General features: G+C 42.9%; 1 protein-coding gene across 4 annotated transcripts in view; it reads left to right on the top strand.

The window, feature by feature from the left end:
- Positions 1-27,020, top strand: part of Paqr5 (progestin and adipoQ receptor family member 5) — an 85,901-nt gene that overhangs the window by 28,141 nt on the left and 30,740 nt on the right. For all 4 annotated transcript variants that reach the window (XM_015480482.2, XM_048793479.1, XM_048793478.1 and 1 more), the window contains exon 2: positions 16,900-17,042. In XM_015480482.2, coding sequence (XP_015335968.1) covers positions 16,992-17,042 — 51 coding nt within the window. In that variant the 5' untranslated portion in view covers positions 16,900-16,991. The remainder of the gene's footprint in view (positions 1-16,899; positions 17,043-27,020) is intronic.

Raw genomic sequence — 27,020 nt, 5'->3', positions numbered from 1 at the left:
ATTATTTCTTGCCTTCTACTTCTTTTGCTGTTGTTTTGCTCTTCTTTTTCAAGGATTTTGAGATGAAGTATGAGATCATTTATTTGTTGGTTTTTTCTTTTTTTAAGGAATGAACTCCAAGCAATGAATTTTCCTCTTAGAACTGCTTTCAATGTGTCCCATAGATTCCGATATGTTGTGTCTGTGTTTTCATTTATCTCTAAGAATTTTTTAATTTCCTCCTTGATGTCTTCTATAACCCATTGATCATTCAGTAACCTATTGTTCATTCTCCAAGTGATGTATGCTTTTTCCTTCCTTCTTTTATCGTTGATTTTCAGTTCCATTCCATTATGATCAGATAAGATTCTTAGGAGGAGTTGGGGGCAGGGTTCTTCAGGGACAAAGGGAGGAGCCGCCCGTAGACCACACGTGCTGGATCTCAGAGTCCCCTGGCCCAGGCCCTTCCCTCCCCCATGAGGACACTTAGGCCTCAGTGCCAGGAGCAGGACCCACTGTGGCAGAACAAGATTCAAAACCCAGGGTTCTCCTGCAACCTGTTCAGGAGACAGCCCTGCCGTCACCCGCCTTCCTGATGAATGGCCTGTAATGGGGAGTGCCTAGTGTGGGACCTGAGCCTAGCACCCTCAGCAGAGCGCAGAGAGGGCCCGGGGTGAGTCTGGCAGCCTATGTGCAGACTGGCCTGGGGCTTGCAGGACAGGATGGGGGTGCTCCTTCTGAAAGGGGAAGCAGAGGGCAAACCAGCAAGCCTGGGGAAGCATCTGAGAAGGAAAAATCAACTCGAAACTCCTTCCTGGTGGAGCTGCTCCCCTGCTTCTCCCAACATGAAAGTGCCCCATCAGATGCCTGCACCCGACTCTGTCCCTGCCCACAGAGCATCTGACCGCCGGTTCACTGCCTAGTGTCTCCATTGTTCTGCAGGGAGCTTGCTAGGGCCAGAGCTGTCGTTGTACCCCTTGTCCCCAGCTGTGAGCACAGTGCCTGGCACAGGGTGGCTCACCCCATGGATGAGTGGGTGAATGGATGGACAAATGAATGAAGAGCCTTGAATAGAACAGTCAATGAGTTTTTATTGAGTCTCTTATATAAAAATAGACCTAGATCCTGTCTTCAAGTAATCTAAATTGTGGCTACAAAAAGGACCAACCTAAAAGACTCGGAGAATCATAAAGGGCCAAGCCAGTAATAATAATCCCCAACTCCGAGTGGCTTGCTGCAGGCCACACTCTAGGCAGAGAACTGTGAGTTCATTGTTTCAGTCAGTCCTCGAGGTGCTGGTGTGGTGGGGATGGAGACCCAGACTGAGAAAGTGAAGCTGCATGCTCAAGGGCTCCAGCTGGTGAGTGAGAAGCTGAGCCTGGAAGCAGAGCTCTGTGCCACCGAAGCCTGCCCCCACCTGCCCCACTGCAGCTGGTGGGCTTCAGGGGAGAAAGGAAAGGCATCCCTCCTGGAGGAGGTCGGCTGGAGCTGGGCCTGGGTGGGTGCCAGAGAAAAGGACAATTGAAGGACATTTGAAGCTTGGGGACAGGTCCAAAGCCTGGCCGAGTGGAAACACTCCCAGAGAGCTGCAGGGAGAGGTTGTGGGTGGCCATTGCCTCCGCCTGGGCTCCCCTTGGGAGGCTCAGAGAGAGCTGGGGACTACAGTGAGAATAAGCCCAGGGCTTCCTGGTGTGGACATTCCTGTAGTAGAGGACAAGGCTGGCACAGCTTGCAGAGCAGGTCTCTCCCTGGAAGAGAGAACCCCACCCAGCTAGCTGGTGGGGCCAGTTTCCAGGGTGGGGCAGGGCAGGAACAGGTTTCTGGTAGGGAACCCTGCCCTCATTTACTGCCTGGTACTGACTGCTGGAACCAGTGACTCCTGCCCTGGTTGGGGATTCTTCTGGGTGCCAAGGTACCTGGGGGTGGCTTAATCCTGTTCACCAGGTTAGCTTAATCCTGTTCATGGGGTTAGGGGTCCTGAGCTCTCTCCTTGGCTCACAGGTACCACTCAAAATTTGATGAAAGTCTCTTTGACACACACGTTCACATGTGTGCAGGCACATAATTTTACCTATAATTGGCTGGACTTCTGAAGCCCATTCATGGATTTTCATGGACCTCAGGTCACACACCTCCATTCTAGGAGCTGCTGCAGCTGATGGCCCCTTTCCCTGAATGTACCCCATTGGTGCCAGCAGCGGCCCGAGCAGTAGTAGTGGTGAATACGACCGGCACTGCTGAAGCATGTTGTAGGTAACATATTCACATCTGGCATCTCATTTTAGCTTCCCACAGACCCGACCAAGTAGATACTCATGTCCCATCTCACTGATGACAAAGATGAAAGTCAGGTGGAGTTACTCAGCCCAGGAGATGGCAGAGAGAAGCCTGACCTTGCTACCCTGGGTCTCCAGCCACAGGTGCATCCCTCCTGTCCCACTGCTGCAGAACGTTCTCCAAGCTCAGGTCATCCAGGATGCTTGTTAGAATACACCAAGGAAAGGGCTGGGGGTGGTGGCTCAGCAGTAGAGCGCTCGCCACGTGCGGGGCCCTGGGTTCCATCCTCAGCCCACATAAAAATAAATAAATAAAATAAAGGTATTGTGTCCAACTACAACGAAAAAATAAATATTTAAAATAAAAAAGGGATAGACCAAGGAAAGAACAATAGACCAAGGAAAATTAAGAGGAGTTTCTTATGCAGCCATTCATTTGCTGGGATCTGGCAGCCCCTGCCCCCAAAACTTTTAGACATACCGTGGTGAGTGTGACTCTAGATGAAAAAAAAGTCATTGGCTCTCCATAATCAGTATAATAACCTGTGACATGATCACACCTCTTCAAACATTTTGGACTGAGATTTTCCATAAGAAATACCTTTGGTCATAACACATAATATGTATAACATACATCCTGATATCACAGAGGGAAACTTTTCTTGATGTTACATGTGATATTTTCTGTTCTTCTATTTTCCATACTATTCTATTTTTAAATGCCAGCCAAGGCTCAGTAAATTGATTTTGTGATCTATTGACAGAGCCTGACCTGCAGTTTGGAAAGCAATCTGTGAAGAGACAATAATTGTGGTTTTAGTGAATAGTTGTTTGTATGTTTGCTGAGGTGGGCGTTGGACCCTAGCTGCAGCAGGCTGGAGGTCAGGGGTGGACCCTGGCTGCCCCCAGCTCACTGTCCTGTGAGCTGTTTCTTTTCTGTCTTTGGTGGAGTCTGGTATTGGCTTGGGCAGGGTGGGGTTGCTGGTCTTTCAGGCGCTACATCTGTGCATGTTCCTGTTGTTAGTTACAGACTTCTTTAATCTTGACTTTGCCGGCCCCTTGCTGAGTGACTCAGACAAGTCATTTCCTATCTGGAATCTTCATCGATAAAATAGGAAGAAGGGAAGATTAAACTAGTCTGTGTTTCCTGACGTGGGAAGGTTTTGGCAACAGCAGAGTGTAGATGGTATATATTTTTTTTTCTTGGAAGATCTGGAGAAAATAAATTCTTGTATTAAAACAATCATAGCTAAATTTTGGAGCAGACTACAAAATTTACATGCTTTTTTTTTTTTTAAAAAAAGATACTTTTTCTTATTGTGGTAAAATTTTCCATGTAACCATTTGGAAGAGTGCATTCAGCAGTGCTAAATACACTTACTGTTGCTGAGTGCAGTGGCAAATGCCTATAATCCCAGGGGCTCCGGAAACTGATGCAAGAAGATAGCAAGTTCAAAGCCAGCCTCAATAACTTAGTGAGGCCCTAAGCAACTCAGCAAATCCCTGTCTCTAAATAAAATATACAAAAGGGCTGGGGCTATGGCTCAGTGGTTAAGCACCTCTGGGTTCAATCCCCAGTACCAAAATAAATAAATAAATAAATAAATAAAAACACACTCAGTATTGTGTGGTCATTGTGTTTTCAAGGTTCACCCCAGTTGTAGCATTTGTCAGAATTTTGTTCCTTTTTTAAAAAGCTGAGTGATACTCTATGGATTCTACACCACTTATTTATCCATCCGTCTGCTGATGGACACTTGGGTCCACTTTGGGTTATTGTGACTGGTGCTGCTATGGTATCAGTTGGCAAATATCAGTGTGAACCTCCTCACTTCTTCTGGGTGTACATGTAGAGGTGATGTTGCTAGATTACTTGGTAATTCTAAGTTCAACTTTTTGATAACCTGCCTATTTTCTATGGTCACATCATTTTACATTCCCACCAGCAGCGCATTGACATTTTAATTTCTCTGCATCCTTGCCAAGACATATCCTTCATGTTTCTTGTTTTTTAACAGCCATCCTAATGGGTATGGACTGCTCTCTCCACTTGGTTTTGAATTGCGTTTCCCTGATGTCTAGTAATGTGAGCATCTTATCATGTGCTTATTGGCCCTTTGCATATCTTTGGGGAAATAGCTGTTCATTGTTTTTTGTTCCTTTTATGGTTGTTGTTTTTTGCTGTTGAGATGGGGTTGCCCAGGTTGGTCTCCATCCAGTGGACCTAAGTGATCCTCCTGCTTCAGACTTCCACGTAGGCAGGCCTGCAAGCACAGGCCACTGCATCTGGCTTTTCTGCTTATTTTTGGATTGGGTTGTTTGGGTTTGTTTGATTTTTTAATTTTCTTTTTGGCTGACTTGTAGGAATTCTTTATATATTCTGATATTAATCTCTTATCAGACATACAATTTGCAAATCTCCCGTTGTATGGATTTTCTTCACTCTTCTCTTTTGGTATTGGGGATTGAATCCAGAGGTAATTTACCAATGAGTTACTCCCCAGTCCTTTTTTAAATTCTATTTTGAGACGGGGTTTTGCTAAGTTGCTGAGGCTGGCCTCAAACTTGCAATTCTCCTGCCTCAGCCTCCCAAGTTCCTGGGTGTCTTTTCACTCTCTTGATGGTGACATTTGATATACAAGTTTTAAATGTTGATCGTATGTATTTTTAAGGCAAACAGGAATCTGCAGGCAGCTTGGGACTCTGTTCCTGCATTTTGTCCCTGTAGTCCTGCCCAGGGTACAGTGCAGCCCTGTGCGGTGTTGAGCACCATGTAAGCATTCTTTTGAATGGTATGGGATGGAATCAGCCTCCTCTACTATCTGCACTCTGTGCTGTTTTCTGTCAACATGAAGGAGAACTAGACAGGAAGAGGGAGAGGGCTAGTAAGTGAGCCAGAGCCTGCCTGAATGAGGCCAACTCTTCTCTTCCCACTTACTCTTCTCCTGGAGCCACTATGCTAAGCCTCATCAGCTGAGTCTGAAGAAGCTGGCCTCCTCCTTCCACACCCTGGAGGCTGGGCCCTACTGGGACCGGACAGCCTGCAGCACTTTCTAGTGCCCTCCCAGGCTAAGAGTGGCCTCCGAGTCTGCAGAGAAGAGGTGAGGGCTCCCATCTCCAGACATCCCCAGGACCCTGCCTTTCTGCAGAAACTGAAGTCTCTGTTACATTGCTTCTCTGAATCAAATGTGTCACCTCTGGTCTGAAAGACTCCACAACAAAAAATCAGGTATCTAGCAGCGCTTTGGCCTGGACGGCCTCTCAGGAGCTTTCTGATCTTACATTCCTATTATTCTAAAAGCAGGCACAGTGCAATCCCTGTGAAACATCAGCCTTTGCCTTTATGATGTTGTACTATGAAAGAATTTTGTTTTCCAACATAATATTTTTCAGAAAAGAGGAAGTGGTGTTACAGTGAAGTCCTCCGGGGTTTGCATGTTCAGGTCACTGTCTTTTTATTTTGAATAGTGGGCTGTTTGGGGAAGATGTTATGACAACCTGATACTTTCCCAGCCAACTGTTCTTGGGCTCCTTTTGGAATCCTTTCAGAAGGCTCCTGACACAATCCCGGGGGCCGGGGGAGGTAGAATCTCAGATAGACACTTATTCCCAGGAATGTGATCCTCTAGTTGCAGGTGTCAGTTTTGCCATGAAGGAGACTTCGATGACCCCTTTAAAGAGAAAGTAGTAAGTGCGGAGAGTCACACTGTGTGCCAACCTAAGCCACTCACTCATCTCAAGCACTACGTCATCTATCAGAACATGCACTTTTTTTTCCCTAACATTTTTAACAACTCTGAAATCAGGACTAATGTGCAATCAGTGGTATCTCATGATTATAATTGGCAGTACTTTTTTCTGTGTTTGTGGTACACAGAAGTGGCAAAGAAGACACTGCTGGTAGTGTCTAAAGTTCATTGAAATACCATCTTGGGCTCAGTCAGTATTTGGAGGTGCATGAATGAGAGGACCCCCAATCTCGGCACCCATGGCACAGCACAATGAGACGCCATGACTGGGCTTCTGCTGGCCACATCTACACTAGCGAGCAGGCACAACCTGATATAATGGCCAATCCAGCAGCCAGGAAAGCTACCTGCCCTTTCAAAGACTCTCACACGCACCTTGCTTGATAGCTCCTAAGGCTGAGTCAACAGTTGTCAGCTTTGGTTGAGCTTCTGGTTGGATTCAGGCCACTGAATCCTCCCTAGAGGGCTCAGTCGAGCTCATTCACAGGAGCAGCCTCATCCTGTAGCTGTCCCTGCTCACACACAGGGACAGCACCTGGACAGCTGCTCACTAATTCACATTTCTCTAATGCCTCTCGTTTCTCCAGTGAAACTGCATTCTCAGTGCTCAGAAGCACACCCTATGGTGTAGACCAAAAATAGCCCCAACAGATCCAAAGCTGTGCTCTCCACAGTGTGAACGGCATAATGGCTCCTCTTTCAAATACTAACTAACCACCACCCCAGGGCTGCAGGTTGAAGCTAACATCTTCCATCAGGCCCTCCATGTGAAGTATATAAAAGCAAATTGCAGCCAATATAATAATAGCAAATGAATAGTTGTGATTTGGAATATATTTTTTAGCAGTAAGCAATCAGTACAGTTTCAAATCATGCGTTTTTCAAACAACTGCAGAGGTGGAAGGTGGGACCCCTTTCTTCACCCATCAAAAGGATCATAGTCAATATATCCTGGAGCAAAATACAGGTTAGCACGAGAAATCATTAACAAATTTGTTTAATCCAAGTTTTGAGTGATATAGGAGCCTTCAGAAACGAAGACCCAAAAACCTCTTGCTATCCTTGCTTGCCCTTGAATCTAAACCCAGGGAAAACTGTGGGGTTTTTTTGTTTGTTGTTTGTTTTTGGTACTAGAGATAATACCAGGGAAACTTAACCACTGAGCAATATCCCCAGCCCTTTTTTTGTATTTTATTTAGAGACAGGGTCTCACTGAGTTGCTTAGGGCTTCACTAAATTGCTGAGGTTGGCCTTTGAACTCACAATCCTCTTGCCTCAGCCTCCTGAGATGCTGGGATTACAGGCAGCAAAACTGTGTTTTTATGCTTAGATTTGATGAAGAACAGACAGTTGTGCAGAAATGTTATTGGACATAGGAGTCAATAGTAATATGAGGTGGGGGAGGGGGTACCCAGTAAGGCCAGTCTGTTCAGATTCTTCTAGATGTCTCTGTGTAGCCAGGCTTCCTCTCGGATGTGAGGCAGGATCCTTCTGGAATGGGTCTTAAAAGGAGAAGAGATCATTTTTCTAGGTTATACATCTTTTTTTAGAAGAGAGGGGCTCTAGTTTATACGACCCACCTCCAGGAAGTAGAAGTCTGCTTTCCCCGACTTGCTTTAGTGACAGACAGGAGGGCAGGAGCAGGTCAGAGAGCCCTTGCTTCAGAGGCCTCCCAGCCTCCAGTTCAAAGGACTCAGGAGCAGCGAGGTGTCAGGCTTTCAAGTATTGTTTCCTGAGCCTCAGCACAATGTAGAAGGAAGTGAGAATATTTTGCCCTTGACCTGTAATACAAAAAAATGCCTGTAGTTAAAAAGAAGATATTCTTATTGAAGGTGCATGTGAAGACTTGGAATACACTTATTTCTGTGAAATATGACTAGAAAACCTTTAAATTAGTAAATTGCATTTATAGTTAGAGATTCTTATATTTGTGCCTAACTGAATGAATAAATTAATGTTATAAAGAGACAATTTGATAGTTTATTTGCATTCCTAGAAGTTACACATTTTTTGGACCCTGTCATTGGGAAAATAGCCCATCAGGTTATATTAGTCCACCTTATATGTCAACATATTTGGTATGTTATAAGGTCTTCCAAGTGTGTCCTTTTGAGCTTGTACCAGGTTAAAGTTTCCTGAGGGAGGGACTGCAAGGAATGAGAGGAATGAGGCAGCCAAGTATGAATTCTACCTCTTACTAACTTTGCTTGCCCTTTAATCTACGAATGTTAACTTGACACTTTCTCCTCATGGTGATTTTGTTATGATTGCTTTCTTTTTAAATATTTTTCAGATGGACCTTTATTTTATTTATTTATTTATATGTGGTACTGAGGATGGAACCCAGTGCCTCGCAAGTGCTCTACTATGGAGCCACAATCCCAGCCCTGCTTTTTTTTTTTTTTAAAAAAAAAAAAGGTTATTTCACTATTTTCTATTTGCTGATAATATGATTCTATACTGGAAGACCCTAAAAGTTCCACCAGAAAACTTCTAAAACTAGTAAATGAATTCAGCAATGTAGCAGGATATAAAATCTACACCCATAAATCAAAGTCATTTCTGTTTATCAGTGACAAATCCTCAGAAAGGGAAATGAGGAAAACTACCCCATTCTCAACAGCATCAAAAAAATAAAATAAAATACTTGGGAATCAATCAACTTAACAAAAGAGGTGAAAGATCTATATAATGAAAATTACAGAACTCTAAAGAAAGAAATCAAAGAAGACCTTAGAAGATGGAAATATCTACCTTGCTCTTGGATAGGCAGAATTAATATTACCAAAATGACAATACTTCCAAAAGCACTATACAGATTTAATGCAATTCTGATTAAAATTCCAATGGCATTCCTCATAGAAATAGAAAAAGCAATCATGAAATTCATCTGGAAAAATAAGAGACCCAGAATAACTAAAGCAATCCTTAGCAGGAAGAGGAAGCAGGTGGCATCACTATACCAGACCTTAAACTATACTACAGAGCAATAGTAGCAAAAATAGCATGGTATTGGCACCAAAACAAACTGGCAGACCAATGATACAGAATAGAGGACACAGAGACTAACACAAAAAACAACAATTATCTTATATTAGACAAAGGTGCCAATAACATGCATTGGAGAAAAGATAGCCTCTTCAACAAATGGTGCTGGGAAAACTGGAAATCTATATGCAACAAAATGAAATTAAATCCCTATCTCTTACCGTGCACAAAACTCAACTCAAAATGGATCAAGAACTTAGTAATACAACCAGAGATACTGCGTTTAATAGAAGAAAAAGTAGGCCCTAATCTCCATCATGTGGGATTAGGCCCCAACTTCCTTAATAAGACTCCTGTGGCACAAGAATTAAAATCAAGAATCAATAAACGGGATGGACTCAAACTAAAAAGTTTCTTCTCAGTAAAAGAAACAATCTGTGAGGTGAATAGAGAGCCTATATCTTGGGAGCAAATCTTTACCCCTCACACATCAGATAGAGCACTAATCTCTAGGGTATATAAAGAACTCAAAAAGCTAAATACCAAAAAAAATAAACAACCCAATCAATAAATGGGCCAAGGACCTGAAGAGACACTTCTAAGAAGATGATGTACAATCAATCAACAAACACATGAAAAAATGTTCATCATCACTAGCAATTACAGAAATGCAAATCAAAACCACTCTAAGATTTCATCTCACTTCAGTCAGAATAGCAGCTATTATGCATACAAACAACAATAAATGTTGGCAAGGATGTGGGGGAAAAGGTACACTCATACACTGCTGGTGGGACTGCAGATTGGTACAGCCAATATGGAAATCATTATGGAGATTTCTTGAAAAATTGGGAATGGAACCACCATTTGACCCAGCTATCCCTCACCTTGGATACCCAGAGGACTTAAAAACAGCATACTACAGGGACACAGCCATATCAATGTTTATAGCAGCGTGATTCACAACAGCTAAACTATGGAACCAACCTAGATGCCCTTCAATGGATGAATGGATTAAAAAAAAGTGGTATATATACACAATGGAATACTTCTCAGCAATAAAAGAGAATAAAATCATGGCATTTGCAGGGAAATGGATGGAATTAGAGAAGATAATGCTAAGCGAAGTTAGCCAATCCCAAAAAAACAAAGTTGAATTTGTCTTTGATATAAGGAGGCTAATTCATAGTGGGATAGAGAGGGAGCATGGGAGGAATAGACGAACTCTAGATAGGGCAGAGGGGTGGGAGGGGAAGGGAGGGGGCATGAGGTAATTAATGATGATTGAATATGATGATCAATTATTATCCAAAGTATATGTATGAGGACATGAAGTCCTGTGTGAGTATACTGTGTATACAACCAGAGATATGAAAAATTGAGCTCTATATATGAAATAAGAGTTGTATATTATATATATATATATAAATGAATCAAACAGAAAATAAAATAAAAAGGTTATTTCAGGGGCTGTGGCTCAGTGGTAGCTCACTTGCCTGGTACGTGTGAGACACTGGGTTGGATTCTCAGCACTACGTATAAATAAATAAAATAAAGGTCTATCAACAACTAAAAAATAAAAAGATTATTTCAGGAGAATTCAGCATGTCCTCGTGAGTATCCTACAATACCAACCCCCACTTTGTTTTTAGCAATTTAAAAACATTGCAAAGGGGCTGGGGATGTGGCTCAAGCGGTAGCGCGCTCGCCTGGCATGCGTGCGGCCTGGGTTCGATCCTCAGCACCACATACAAACAAAGATGTCGTGTCCGCCGAGAACTAAAAAATAAATAAATAAATACTAAAGTTTCTCTCTCTCTCTCTCTCTCTCTCTCTCTCTCTCTCTCTCTCTCTCTCNTGAATGCCAGCACCCCACCTCCCCTCCCCCATCCCAGGGGCCTCTGCTCCGCCTCCTGCTCCTGTGGATGGGACTCCTTTAGGTACCTGTGTGAGGCACTGGGTTTGATTCTCAGCATCACATAAAAATAAATGAATAAAATAAAGGTCCATCAACATCTAAAAAAACATTGCAAAGTTTGGAATCCTCTTTTAAATGAAGTCTTATGTGGAATCCCAACATACTGCTGAAATATTAGCTGATCTTTCCATTGCATTTTGATCTCATCTTAGAAGCCCCTGGTTTTATTCAAGCTTGTTTCTTGGCCTCTGCTGAAGAGACCACAAACCACGCTGGTGTGGTCAATGGTGGAAATTACACTCTGCATTTTATAGTGGGGAGGAATGAAGAGCCTGGCTCCTGATGGAGGAGGCTGAAAAGGCCAGTGAGTGCACTCTGTGTTTCCTGACACCTGAAAGGTTTGCAGTAGGCCCAGCAGGTGAACCAGGGGCCATGGCGCAACTTGCCATGATGAGCCATGGGTGTCACACGATTCTGGCAACATAAAGGTTTACATTGTAGATGCCAAAGAGCAACCTATTAGTAGGAGAGGCCTCATTTATTCAAATGGTAGAAGAACAATACAAAAAATTCCCCCACTTTTGAAAGAGAAAGGTCTAGTCTGATCTTACCTGAGCGTTTGTCTCACTCTAATTGGCACAGAGGCTCATTGCTCAGAGCCTAGATGATAAACAGCACTGTTAACCTTCTGTGTTTTCCATTTTCTCTCAGTAGCAGGGAGAAATCAAGTCTTAGTGTCTAGTGCTACAACTTAATGCCCTTTGATCAAAGCCAATTCTCTTCTTAAAAGGAAATGTATGACTCTTAACATTGTCTTTCTCAACAGGAGGGTTTATGTTACTGATTTCACTACAATCCAGAAAGCAAGTGGATATCTTCTGGTTATAGTAGGGACAGCAGTGACCTTTCTCTTTCTCCTAGCCACCAAAAGTGTCCCCTGGGTGTCTTAGTCTGTTTAGGCTGCTAAAACAAAATGCCATAGACTAGGTGGCTTATAAACCACAGAAATTTACTTCTCACAATTCTGGAGGCTGGGAAGACCAATATCAAGACTCTGGCAGTTTCTGTGTCTGGTGAAGGCCTCTCTGGTTCCTAGACTGTGTCTTCTCACGGTATCCTCACATGGCAGTAGGACGCATGACCTCTCAGGGACCTTTTTGGAAGAATATGAGTTCCATTCATGGGGGTTCTGCCGTCATGGCCTAGTTGCACCCTGAAGCCCCACTTCCGAATATCATCACATGGGGATTAGGTTTCCACATCTGAATCCTGGAGGGAATATAAATGTTCATTCTATAATACAGGGCATAACTAAGGCCTGCAGAAAATTTCAAAGTCTCTCGAATCTCTGCAATTTATCGTGCTCAGTGCAAATGGCACAATTCAAGGAAGCTTCCACATCTCTCCACCCCCAGACTCCCTCCTCAGACCTTCAGGTGAACCAGAGATCAAATCCCAGCTTTACCACCTGTTAGCTCTGTGATCTGGGAAGATCCCCTGAACTTTCAATGCTTCATAATCAATTTTATGAAATTAATTCTCCTGTCTGAAAATTAATATGAATGACTGGTGCTTGTTGAACCCTGTCTTTATGGCAGCTCTTTACATGGCTCATCTCTTCCAATCCTAACAGCAGCCCCATGAGAAAGCACTGCTGTTATTTCCATTTTGCAGATAAGACCGAGGCACAGAGAGTTAAGTGGCTTATTAAGGGTTGTGCAAGAAACAGCAGAGCAGTCTCTGCACCTGGGTGGATGGCATGCAGTGCCAGGCCCTCTGCTCCTCTGCCCGGCCTCCTGGAGGCTGTGGTGAGGGTGGATGAGAGGAGACTCTGGACTGGTGGAGAGTGGGTGAGTCCCCTCCTCCTCAGGGTGACCCATGCTAGTTAGTTGGATGTTGTGATGGCTAATTTGAGGGCTCAACTTGACTGGATTAAGGAATAGCTAGGGAATTGGTAAGGCATGATTTCTGGTGTGTCTGGGAGTGTGTTTCCAGAGGACATTAGTGTGTGAGTGGAGGCACTGTGTGGGAAAAATTTGCCCCCAATCTGCTGGGGACCTAGAGAGAATAAAAAGGCAGAGGAAAGACGAATTCATATTCTCTCTCTCTCTCTCTCCCTCCCTCCCTCCCTCCCTCTTTCTCTTTCTCTTTATCTTTCTCCTGGGTCAAGACACCCATCTTCTGCTGCCCTTGGATGTCAGAACTCCAGGTTCTCTGACTTTGGGCTCCTGCACTTACCCAACCCCCAGGATTCTCAGTCCTTTGGTCTTGGACTGAGAGTTACACTGTTGGCTTCCCTGGCTCTGAGGCTTTTGGACTTGGATTGAGCCATACAACTAGCATCCCAGGGTCTCCAGCCTGTAATCAGCCCATCATGGGGCTTCTCAGTATCCATAATTGTGTAAGCCAGTTCTCCTGATAAGTCCTCTCCTGTGTATCTCTGTCTGCATATCCTATCTCTATCTGTTCTTTCTCTCCAGAGAACCCTGACTAAAGCAGGTGTGTGTCTGGTTTTTATTCATTTCTTGGCACAAGGACTGTCTCACGCATCTTTTCTTTCCTTGTGCAATGAGGGAATGGCATGGTGTGGGGGATCCTACTCCCCTCCCCTATTCCGTGCATCAAAAACCAATACAATTTTTCTATCAGCTAAGTCCTCAGCCTTTCCTTAAGGTTGCTGCAGCCTGCAGAGAATAGACACTATCCATTTGCCCCTGCTCTTACTCTGCACATGATTAAAGTGCAGCAGACAATGGCTGAATGAAGAGATGAGTGGATCCTGTGCTTCTTTGGAACATCCTCATTTCTGTGTGGCTGCTGGGTCATCCCACCTAGATAATGGGTGCTTCCAGAGCAAGGACTGGGTCTTTTTCTCACCCATGAAATTGAGTCAAGTCCCAGGAGAAATAAGGGGTGCTGGAGACAGACTGGGGAGCCCTAGCTTTGGTTCCCAATATCATCTGGGGTTTTTCGGGTGAGCTTGAGCTTCCCCTGGTCTGGCCTGTGTTCCTGCCGCTGGGTGGGTGACGGCTGCTTCTGAGAGGGAGAGGCCAGGTGTGCCACGCCCCGCTCAGAGGCAGTGTTGTTTGCTGGTATAGCGTCAATTTTTATTTTTTAACATGGGTAAAAAGCACCTGAACTTTAAAAAATTATTATCTTTATAATTCTGTAATTTTGAAATATTGCAGACCTGTTTTCTTGTCATCAAATACACATAACAGAAAATTTACAATTTTAAACATACAGTTCAATGGCATTAAGTGCATTCACGCTGCTTTGTAACTGTCGCCACCATCCATCTCCTGAACCCTCTCATCACCTCAGAGAGAAACTTCAAACCCCTTGAATGCCAGCACCCCACCTCCCCTCCCCCATCCCAGGGGCCTCTGCTCCGCCTCCTGCTCCTGTGGATGGGACTCCTTTAGGTACCTGTGTGAGTGGATGCATATCAGATTGATGCTTGTCACCAGCTCTCTTCACTTAGCATAAGGTCTTCAGGGTCCATCCATGTGGCGGTGTGTATCAGAATCTCCTCCTTTTTTAAGGTTAAAAGCCATTTCATGGTCTATCTACACTTCTGCTGTTTATCCATTTATGGGTTGGGGGCCACGTCATTGCTTCCACCGCTTGCCTATTGTGGATGATGCCTACATCAGTATTTTTGAGAAAGAAGCGAATTTATGACCGTGAAACAGAAACGGATTGTATTTTGCTACAGGGCTCCAGATAATAAAGACAACCTAAAGAAAAATAAGAAGCAAAAGGAAACAAACCACAAAACTTAAAAGCACTTTAGGTTCAAAGAATGAGCTGCATTGCTTCATTAAATAATCATTTGCTGATTATTTGCTGAAGGATCAGGGTTTCCAATCAGCCATGGGAGGGTCCTTCCCCCCGGGGGACCTGAGCCCTAGGGAGCTCGCTTTGACTGAAGGTCAAATGTGGCTGGTGCCCCAAGAGAGTTTTGGGCTGGGTCTCCAGGCCTCCAGAGTCAGGGAAAGAAACCCTCTCATTGGATGGGAACAAGAGGACGACCCTAGGAAGCAGGAGACTTTGGACCTGTGATGATGGGGTAGAGGAGATATTGACTATGGCAAATTCCACCTCTGTTCTTTTTCTGTTTCCTGGGCCTGTATTGAGAGCATTGGATTTCTCTAGTTTACATTACTTATTGCTGCTTAATCCTGCACTTAAGCAACCTTATTACTTACTCCCGATTGCTCTGTCTCCTTGGGTTTTCTGACTGGCCTGGTTCTTTTGTGTGTCTAGGGCAACCAAGACAAGCTCTGGCCAGCCTTCTGGAAGAGGGCACAGTTCCTTATCCTCTCCTGGGCACAGAGCTGATGAGGCTAGAGAACCCACTGTCTGCCCAGGGGCACCCTATAGTGGAGTGGAGAGTGTGTGGCCCCAGCTCTCCACAGCTGTGCAGCTCTGGGGAAGTTACTCCACCGGTCTGATCCTCACATATAACATGAGGGGATTGGATGACCTCTCCAGCCCTTTCCAGCTCCCCAATTTTCTGACCACTGTCTCACTCTATCTAGGCTATGATAACAAAATACCTTAAACTGGGTAATTTAATAAACAACAGAAATGTATTGCTCACAGTTCTGGATTCTGGGAACTCCAAGATCAAAATGTCAGCAGGGGGTTGGGGCTGGGGCTGGGAATGGGGCTCAGCAGTAGCACACTTGCCTGGCATGAGTGAGGCTCTGGGTTCAATTCTTAGCACCTCATGTAAATAAATAAAATAAAGATCTATCAACAACTAAATATATATATATGTGTGTGTGTGTGTGTGTGTGTGTGTCAGAAGGTTTGCTGTCTGGCAAGGGACCTGTTCTCAGATGGCACCTTCTCTCTGTGTCCTCACCTGATGGAAGTGGCAAGCAAGCTCCCTTGTGCCTCTTTATGTTTAATGGCATAATAATATGCTTCCTGTATAGTGTTAAATTTTTAAAAATCAGATTACAAAAATTATTTATTTTTATATTTTTTAAAGATTTATTATTTTTAGATATACATGGGATGTAGAGTATATTTTGACATATCATACATACACGGAGTATAACTTCCCAGTCTTGTGGTTTTACATGATGTGGAGTTATACTGGTGGTGTATTCGGATATGAGTACAGGAAAGTTATGTCCGGTTCATTCTACTGTCTTTCCTATTCTCATTCCCCCTCCCTTCCTTTCATTCCCCTTTGTTGAATGCAACGAACTTCTTTTCTTCCCTCCCCGTTGTTATTGTGTGTTACCATCGGCATATCAGAGAAAACATTCAGCCTTGGGTTTTTTGGGATCGGTTTATTTCACTTAGCAAGATAGTCTACAGTTCCATCCATTTTGTGTCAAATGCCATAATTTCATTCTTTTTTATGGCCTAGTATATTCCAATGTGTGTGTATATACCACATTTTCTTTACCCATTCATCTGTTAAAGGGCATCTAGGTTAGTTCCATAACTTAGCTATTGTGAATTGAGCTGCTATAAACATTGATGTGGCTGGGTCACTGTAGTATGCTGATTTTAAGTCCTTTGGGTATAAGGAGTGGGATAGCTGGGTCAAATGGTGGTTCCATTCCAGGTTTCCTGAGGAATCTCCTATGGCTTTCCAGAGTGGTTGCACCAATTTCCTGTGCCTCTTTTATAAGGGATTGATCTCGTTCATGGGGGTGGAGGCCTCATGACTTAAGTACATCCTGAAGGCCCTACTTCTTCACACCTGCTGGGGATTGTTTAGATGTCAGCACATGCATTTTGGAGGAGGAGACATTGAGAGCACAGCTCTCTCCCCTATTAGGATCAATGGCCTCCCTCCAGCACTCTTGGAAGGAAGGACTTGGCAGTCTGAAAGCATTGCTATTGTTGCTTTTGAGAAAGTTCAACTTGTTGCCACCACTAGCAAGTGCTCATTTAGTAGCTGCACAATCCAGCTGGAGTTAGGTGGATACTGACTCGATTTCTCCATGCTATCCTCTTTCAGGAAGCAACTGGGGACCCCATGCATGTCAGGGCTTTGAGTCCTGGAGAGAGGCAGGGGCTGACCCCCACCAGCCTGGCCAAGCTGACATCAAGATGCTGAGCCTGAAGATCCCCAGGCTGTTCAGCATAGACCAGGTGCCCCAGGTATGTGCTCTGCTCCTTCCATAGAAGAATTCCAGGATGTGACCAGAGCTTGGCCTCCTCCGCAGGGGGACTACATGTCTTCAACCAGTCTGGTCTACACAGCCTCTTCTCCTCAAGCCTCCCCTCTGGGGGAAATTAGAGCTTCCTGCTTCCCCTATATGCACTAAACCTGGAAATGGAAGCAGTCCCCAAACTATTGAAGTTGTAGCCCTTCCATGAGATATCTGTGTGTCATCCAGAAGCAAAATGGTCAAGGTTAGAGAGTCAGGTAACAAGAGGAAGCCACCAGCAGCTGGGTGGGCAGGAGAAGTTTTTTTAAGGATCCTCCTATGGGTGCTTGAGAACAGGCCAGGTGAGCAGTCACTGCAGGGTGGCTTTGCTGTCATCCCATCTCTTGCAGGAGGCAAGAGGCCAGGCCCTGGGCTGAGGCAATGGGTAGAGCTGCTGAGTGGGCCTTAGCACCACCTTTCCATGGGTTCTTGGGCCTGAGAGGCCATCCTGATGATCTGCTTTAATAAGACAGGGGACAGCCTTCTGGTCGTGTGTCATGACAAACTGGCCTACTGGGTTTCTTCCCTTGCAAAGAAAATATGACAGCACCCCTGTTTCAGTGTCAATTTTCCTTCCTCTTGGACTGGAGAAGAGGCAATGTTATTTCACAGTGGGAAGGTTCATCTGGAGGATGTCACGGAGGACACAGGCCCCTTTCACTCAGCTGATCATTCAGCACTTCAGCCATCCCCTGAAAAGTAATTCTCAAACAAACTCAGCATCAGGAGTGGAAGATGAAGAAGAAGCGCGTGCCAGGCCCTGGGAGCCTGGGAAGCCAGGTGACTCCAGGAAGATAGCACTGGGTGTAATCAGAGCCATTTGGTGAAAGGAGGTCAGAATGGTGGCAGGAAACAGGCGAACTCAAAAGGAGCCGGTTTCCATGACACTGCTGAGCAGAGCACTGCCTCTGTCCTCAAGGGGCATCTCCTCTTCCGATGGGATCTATGCACAGAGCATTAATGACTGGGAAGCATTAATGACTGGAAGGAAGTCTGGCTCTTTGTTCATTTGTGACATTTTTATGGACTCTCTACCATGTACAAGATGTGCTCCACAGGATTCAGAGAACAATCTGAGGAACCGCAGAAGGCTTTGTCAAGAGAGTGATCTCTGAGATGAGTTTGAGGATTTAATAGGATTTGCGAGGTGGAGAGAGATCCAGGCCTTGAGATGGAAATCATGGGGCAGGGCTGGGACTCGGGTGGAGATGGTGGGTATCTGCTGGCTGTCTCCCCGGGTGTTTTGGTCAGGATTGGATTTGGGTACGTGCTACAGAAGTGAAGACAGGAGAGTGGTATCAATGGGTTCTCAGGTAGCCTGCTGGGATCCTGACTGTATGGAGATTCTGATGGTCGGGACTGCAGAGAGAGGGCTGAAGACAAGAATGTCCTCCACCCAGTTCATAAATGATGGGGTGATGTTCTCCCTTTTAGTGAAATGACACAAGTTACGGGCAGAGAAGCCATGTCACACCTTGCTTCAAAACTTTCTTGGGCTCCAGCATCCACTATTGGGCTTTCTAGCATCATGCCTGAGGTTCATGAAGCCACAGAGAAAACAGTGCCTCTGCCTACCTGGGAATTTCACTTGAGAATTTAGAGAAAAGGCATTTTTTTTTAATTAAAATAGATACCAAAGCATTGAGGATAAAATGAGAAATTTGCATGAACAATTAACACAGGAGACTTTATACAAATGTCGACCTTATTTTTGGTGGGCTCGGTGGTTCAACACTTGGTTTGCGGAGTGTCCTCAGGAAAAATTCTCAATCTCTATTCCTCAGTCTCTGTGTCTGTAAAATGGGAGTGATGGCAGGATCTGCCTCCTAGGATTGTGGTTGGGATTAAGTAAGATAACCCATTTCAAGTGCCTGGCATATGGCCTGAGAAAGTGCATTTCAGGCCACCACACGTCCATTGTCATTATTGTGGTCAACTCTCCTATGCCTTCCAGGGCACTTTGAGAGGTAGAACTTATTGCCAAGGGACTTTGAAAAGCCCTGCCCCAAATTCAGTTCTTCTCTCCCCCACCCTCCATTCTCCTCTGGCTTCCTTCTTCAGTGCCCACTCCCTTTCCTGAGCTCCTCGGTGGTTGGCTGGGTCTATGCAGGCTGCCCTGTGTGGCCGCCTCTCCTTTTGTATAGGAATGGCGGTGTGGTCTTGGCCACTGCCCCACCCTCCCTAGACCTCATCTCAGCAGGGAGGTGCCCACCTCAGCACCAGCACCTCCCGGCACACACCTAGCCAGTACATTGTTCTCAGCAAGGTGCAGTTTCTCTCTTCTCTTAGAAGGTTGTCTTCAATTTTTAGTCTTCCTTGCACTTAAAAAAATAGGCCTGAGTATATTAGGGGATTATGAAAGATTTGAACAAACATTTTAAGGAATGGAATAAGTATCTACACAGACTTAATTTAGAGACAAAGCATTGAGGTCTAGATTACAAGTTACATGGTGCTCTGTTAGGAAATAAGGACATTTTGTGTCAAATTGAGAATCTCTTATTAACTATAGCCTAGACCCATCAGCAGATATCCCATAGTCTCCAGGCGCCTTCTTAACAGACACCTGGAATTTCTCCAAGTGGATCACCGATGTCAGAATCATCTGGGAGGGCATGATGGGCGTCAGGATGGCAGGCATCTGTGTGTTGTTCTTGATTTCAATCAAAAAGAATGCTTTCCACATTCTATCATGTAATATAATATTTGTGTATGTGTAAATAATCTTTATCAGATTATGGAAAGTCTTAATATTCCTAGTATGTCAGGATTTTTCCCTTTAATTATGAATTTTACAAAACCCTCTTTTCTATTAGTGTATCTTTTGCGACAGTCATGTAGGACTCACTTGAGTTGTTGATGTTATGAACGACATCGATGGATTTACCAAGGTTAAACCAACCTTTTGTTCCTGGTCTAAATGTAACTGGGTTATGTTGTAGTGTCTTTTTAATCTATTGCTAAAATCAGCTACTATTTTGTTTAGGATTCTTACATCTATTTATAAGTTGGAGTGCAGTTTTTTTCCTTGTTAGAGTTGGCCTATAATTTTTTCTTCTTTTTTGATCCTTGCCTGGATTTGGGATTCAAGGTATACCAACAAAAAGAAAGGTGGAGATTGCTGCCTATTCATTCCATGGAGAAAAATCATATGATATTAGAATTATATATTCCTGAGTGGTTGGTAAAATTTTCTGGGTGGGGCCACCATTTTGCCAACTCCAAGGAAGCACTATTTACCTTTTTTTTTTTTCCTCTATTATTCCTTGAAGTGCTGGTTATGGAATCTGGGGCTTCATGCATGTTCGGCAAGTGCTGTGTCACTGAGCTGTACCCCCAGCCCTACCACTTACCTTTTGGCCTATGTGAAAGGCAGTGTCTGGAGTTGGGCAGGGAACAACTTGGCCCTATAGCTGAATTTTCTCTGTGAAAGTTCTGTTTTGTTTTCAAATAATAACTATGTTGAGATATAATTCAGGTATCATAAAATTTGCCCTTTGAAAGTATATAATGCAATGTATTATAGAAACGGACACACAAAGGGTACATCGCACAAAACCATCACCAAGATCAGTTTTGGAACATTTTCGTCCCCACAAAAAGAAACCACCCATTAGCAGCTATTTCCCACTCCCCTCCCTCCTCAGCCATGACAACCACTAATTTGCTTTCTATCTGTGTGGATTTTCCTACTCAGGGTACTTGATGCAAAGGGAATCACACAGACTGTGCCCTTTTCTGCCTGCTTCTTTCTTTTAGTATAAGGTTTTCAAGGTTCATCAATACTTGAGCATATGTCAGTTTTCTTCCTTTGCTCTATGGCTGAATAATATTCTGTTGGCTATTACCAGTTCATCCATTCATCAGTCGATGGACAGTTGAGTTATTTCTATTTTTGGCTACTATAAATAATGCTGTTAAGAACATCCAGGTACACGTTTTTGGGTGAATATGCTTTCCTTTCTCTTGTGTATGTACCTAAGAGTGGAAATGCAGTATCATACATTAATTCCTGCTTCCAAGTGCGTGGAATGGTCTTGTTTTGTTTTTGGTGCTGGGGAATGAACCCATGGCATCACACATGCCAGGCAAGTGCCCTACCACTGAGCTATGTCCTCACCCTGCACAGTTTTTATGTTATTGTTTTAATCTAATTGATTATGGTCTGAGATTGTCCACCTATCTTAGTTTAATCCTTAAAATTTGTCCAGGCTAGCTTTATGGCTGGCTCAGTAGTACCTGATCAATTTTCATAAATCTTCTAACTGTGCCCTAATATAATAGCTTCTAATTATTGGGGGAAGTAGTCTCTATATGTCCTTAAGTTTGTAGGGGTTTTTTGTTTTGTTATATTTTTGCCAGACCAAGGATTGAACCTAGGCCCTTTCTCACTGAACTACACCCCCAGCCCTTTTTAAATTTTTTATTTTGAGAAAGGGTGTTCAGAAATGTCCAGGCTGACCTTCACCATGTGATCTTCCTGCCTCAGTTACCCAAGTAGCTGGGCCTACAGATATGCACTACCATGCCTAGATCAAGAGCAAATTTTTTGTTTTGCATTTTTTATAATTTTACTTTGATCTATTCCTAAGTTAAAGTTTTCCTCCATTGAGAGACTGGTGAACTGTTCATCATAGGTAAGTTAATTTTTGCTTTATCTATGTTGAGCCTTACTGTGTCTTCCTGGTGAAGTAAATTTACTCTTATGTTGCAGTGACTGTCTTTATATCCAGCACTGTTGTGAGTCTTAGAATCCATCTGATATTAATTTAATAATTCCAGCTTTGTTATTAAAATATCTTTCATTTGATTTATCTCTTTTCTTTCTTTGACTTTTAATCCTTCCCTGTCATTATATTTTAACTGTGTCTTATTGGACTTTTAGTTTGGTAATATGAGTCTTTTAACTAAAGTTTAGTCTGTTTGTATTATTTCTATATTTGCATTTATTTCAGTTGTCTTGTGTGAATTTATTTGTCCTGTTTCTCTGTTTGTACATTCTTCCTTGTTTGCTATAGATTGAGTTTTACATTATTCGCCCCTCATCCTGCTTTTTTTAATACCTGGAATTGACCCCAGAGCACTTAACCACTGAGCCAATTCCCCAGTCCCTTTAAAAAAACTTTTTTATTTTGAGACAGGGCCTTGCTAAGTTGTTTAAAGCCTACTAAATTGCTGAAGCTGGCCTCAAACTTCTGATCTCCTGCCTCAGCCTCCTAGTCACTCAGTTTTTTCTTTTTTCCTTTTCACATTCTATTTTTCCGATTTTATAATCAATATGTCAGAAACAGGCTTTATGTCTGTTAGAGGATATTCAACTATTTTAACATGAATTGTTAGAGTAGGCAGGAACAGGTAGGGCACGCTGAGGTTAAAATGTACACCAGATGCCACAGTGATAACATAGCAAAGGTTTATTTCAGTTCACATTGCTACAGTGATGTAACTGAGACCAAAGGGCCCATGTGGATGGAGATTCCAGCATCTCCTAGCTGCACCATCTGGCACATGTGGCCTCCCATGTCCCCACAGAAGGGGAAGAGAGAGCTCTCTTAGTTTGATTTCCCCAGAAATAGACTCCCAGATAAAGATTCGTGTGCAGAAGTTTCACTGGGGACTATTTTCAGGAACACACCTGTAAAGAAGTGAGTGAAGCAGGGTGGGGTAGAAGGAGAAGGTACCTCGGAGGCCTCCACCTGTCACACAGAGGCACCTGAGTGGGTTGGCCTTCCAGAGTTGTTGCTCTACCACTAAGCTACACCCTCAACCCTTTTCTTAAAAAAATTGGAACAGATTATTGCTAAGTTTTCCAGGCTGGCCTTGAACTTGCAATCCTTCTGTTACCGACTAGGGGTGCTGGGTTCATTGTCTCCATTCAGCAAAGAATTGAAGAACAGGATACAGAGAAAGCAAGCAAGGAGTAGGTTTATTGAAGAGAGAGAGATAAAGAGGCTGACTTCTCTGAAGAGAAGGGGCCCCAGAGATCAAAGTCTAGTGGGGGAGTTTGGGCCTATTCTTTTCATGGTCTCTGCAATTTCCTCCTTCCCCTATCTCCTCCCCTGTCCATGACTGGTGCCCCTCTGTCCATGCATCTATTTTGTTTTTTCTCTTGGATCCCCACTTGGGAGCTGGAGTACAAAAGTGTCTGTCTGATTGTGTCCCTGCTTGTGTCCACCAGCACTTTTATCAAGCAGGAAATTGACCTCATCAAAAGACACTCTCCGGGCTGGGGTTGTGGCTCAGTGGTGGAGTGTTCGCCTAGCACGTGTGAGGCCCTGGGTTCAATCCTCAGCACCACATAAAAATAAATAAATAAAATAAATATGTTGTGTTTTACTACAACTAAAAAATACAGCATAAACAAACAAAGACCCTCTCCATGCTCCTTTGTTCTGGTCTTGCCCCTGACTGTGGGAGGCCATCCTCGCATGTGATTTGAGTTACCTCCCTGGCTGGGTGAGAGGCGCTTAGACACAGCTGTGTTAGAGCCTTCTCCATCCTTTTCCAGGTAATTCATTAGAAAGGCAAATTTTATGTAATTTCCTTTCTAATTTGTCCCATGTATGTAAATTTGATGAATCTTGGTCACAAAACCAAGCGCAAAATTCACCTACAACTTTTAAGAATTGTAGCAACTGAGTCTTTTTAACTTGCTTTCCCTTCTGATTAATTATTGTCTCAAATAGTCAAATACATGTCTTTATCAGTAGAAGTTGAATTCCCCATTATTAAAATTTTTAACGTCCCTTCGGTCCAAAAACTGCCTGGTACTTCCATGACCCTAAAATTGTCACAAATTCCGTATTTCTATAGCGCGCTCCCTAACTCAACCTAGTCAATTTACTCAAGAGCCCCACGTTGGGCACCACTTCTGCCACGCAACCAGTGCTGGCTTCATGAAAGAAGGTTAGGTTCATAAGTAATTGCTAGGGAGTTTTAAATTAAAGAGACAAGACTCTCATTACCTTTAATACCAGCTAGAGAGGGCTTCTCCTAGCTCCTGCCTCCAGCCACCTAATGCGGTGGCGAGGTTTATAGAAGAGACTAGCGAGAGAGAGAGAGAGAGAGAGAGAGAGAGAGAGAGAGAAAACACGCCAAGGAGTGGGCTTTTATTGGGGAACAAAAACTTCTGGGGAAAATACCATCCAATGAAGGTTAAGGGGGGCAGCATCCCAAGGTCAGGGGTGATGACTGGGTCTTCAGGTCAGTGGCCAGGCACGCCTCTGCACAGACAAGCCCTCGGACCTAGAAAAGGGTGGGGAAGGCTCTAACACAGCTGTGTCTAAGCGCCTCTCACCCAGCCAGGGAGGTAACTCAAATCACGTGTGAGCATGGCCTCCCACAGCTGACCACTTCATTTGCCATCTTGCCCTGGCTGGCTAATTCCTTCTGTATCTCCCTCAATCCTGCTTCAGCTTCCCAAGTAGATGGAATTGTAGGTATGCACTATAATTGCCCAGCTCAATTTTTTTTTTAATTTCATTGTTTTTTTTAGCAATTAGAGAAATGCCAATTTATTTATTTTTATCTTTTCACCCTTTTTAAAATGGTGTATTATAGTTACATATTTGTACATGCACCCAATATAACAATATAATTTGGCCAATATCACTCCCCAGCACTTCCCTCCTCCCTTCTTCCCTCCTATTCCTTGGTCCTTTTCCTCTATTGATCTCCCTTCATTTTTAGGAGATTCCTCCCACACTTTTTCCTTTTCCTCTCTAATTTCCAACATGAGAGAAAACATAGACCCTTAACCTTCTGAGTTTGACTTATTTTGCATAATATGATGGTCTCTAGTTCCATCCATTTCCTGCAAATGCCATTTTTTTCTTTAGTCTGAATAAATCTGCATTGTGTATATACACCACATTTTCTGTATCCATTCATCGCTGATGGACACCTAGGCTGGTGCCATAGTTTGGCTATTGTGAATTGTGCTGCTTATAAACATGGGTATACATTGTCACTATAGTATGACTTTAATTCTTTAGGATAAATACTGAGAAGTAGTGTAGCTAGGTCATATGGTGATTCCATGCCTAGTCTTTTGAGGAAACTCCATACTGATTTCCATAGTGGTTGTACTAATTTATAATCCCACCAACAGTGTAAAAGTGTTCCTTTTCCTCCACATCCTCTCCAGCATTTATTATTATTGGTGTTCTTGATGGTTGGCATTCTGACTGGTGTGAGATGAAATCTCAGTATAGTTTTGATTTGCATTTCCCTAATTGCTAATGATGTTAAACATGTTTTTCATGTATTTTTGGCCATTTGTATTTCTTCTTTTTGAAAAGTGTCTATTTAATTCATTTGCCCATTTTTTAATTGGATTTTTTGATTTTTTTAGTGTCAAGTTAAATATTCTAGATATTAATTTTCTATCAGAATACTAGCTAACAAAGGTTTTCTTTCGTTCTATAGGTTCTCTGTTTACATTCTTAATTGTTTCATTTGCTGTGCAGAAGCTTTGTAATTTGGTGATTTGCCATTTATTAACTCTTGGCATTATTTCCTGAGCTTTATTGGGTCCTATTGAGAACATCACTGCCTGTGCCTAAAAGCTGGAGTGTTGACACTACGTTTTCTTCTAGGGGTTCCTTAGTTTCTGGTCTAATTCTAAAGTGTTTGATCCATTTTGAGTTGATTTTTGTGCAGAGTGAGAGATAAAGGTCTAGTTTCATTCTTCTACATATGGATAACCAGTTGTCCCAGCACCATTGTTAGAAATGCTGTCTTTATTCCTATGTATGTTTTTGGTACCTTTGTCAAGGATCAAAATTGACTGTTGATGTATGGGTTTGCCTCTGTGTCTTCTGTTCTGTACTGTTGGTCTGTGTGTCTGTTTGTATGCCAGTACTTGTTACTGGTTACTTGTTAGCCCTGTAATATAATTTGAAGTCAGGTATTGTGATGCCTCCAACATTACTTTTGTGGCTTAAAATTGCTTTGGCTATTCTGGGTCTTTATTCTTCCAAATGAATTTTAGGACTGTTTTTTTTTTCTAGTTCTGTGAAGAATGTCATGGTATTTTGATGGAGACTGCATTGTATCTGTATTTGCTTTTGGTAGTAAGGCCATTTTAACAATATTAATTCTGCCTATCCATGAACATGGGAGGTCTTTCCATCTTATGATGTCTTCTTCAATTTCTTTCTTCAGTGTTCTATAGTTTTCAAAGTACAGGACTTTTACCTCTTTGGTTAAATTTATTCTTAGGTTATTTTGTTTTGTTTGGGGTTTTTTGTTCATTTTCTTGAGGCTATTGTGAATAGAATTGTTTTCCTAATTTCTTTCTCAATAGATTCATCATTGGCATATAGGAAAACTATTGAATTTTGTGCGTTGATTTTTCAACTTGCTACTTTTCCAAATTTGTTTCTTAGCTCTAACAGTCTTTTGGTGGAGTTTTTTTTTTTTTTTTTTTTTTGATCTTCTAGGTATAGGATCATATCATCTGCATACAGTGGTATTTGACTTCTTCCTTTCCTAATTTTTATCCCTTTTATTTCCTTCTCTTGCCTAATTGCTGTGGCTAGAATTTCTAGCACTGTTAAATAGGAGTGTGGAGAGTGGACATCCTCATTTTGTCCCAAATTTTAAAGGAAACTTTTTCCATTTTTCCCCATTTACTCTGAGGTTGTCTTGGATTTCTCATATTTAGCCTTTTTGATGTTGAGATAGGTTCCTTATATCCCGAGTTTCTTCAGTGTTTTTATCATGAATGGGTGCTGAATTTTGTTAAGGCCTTCTCTGAATCTATTGAGATTACTAATGATTTTTCTTAATTTTTTTAAAAATTTCTAAAAATTATATTAGGTTCTTTTTGAATCTGTTTATTTCCTGTTTATATATATATATATATATATATATATATATATATATATATATATATATATATACATACACACACACACACACACAC

Source organism: Marmota marmota, unplaced genomic scaffold (genome assembly GCF_001458135.2).
Source record: "Marmota marmota marmota unplaced genomic scaffold, marMar, whole genome shotgun sequence".
Lineage (NCBI taxonomy): Eukaryota > Metazoa > Chordata > Mammalia > Rodentia > Sciuridae > Marmota > Marmota marmota.
Note: the sequence above shows the minus strand (reverse complement) of the source record. Positions and strands in the feature narration are given on the sequence as shown.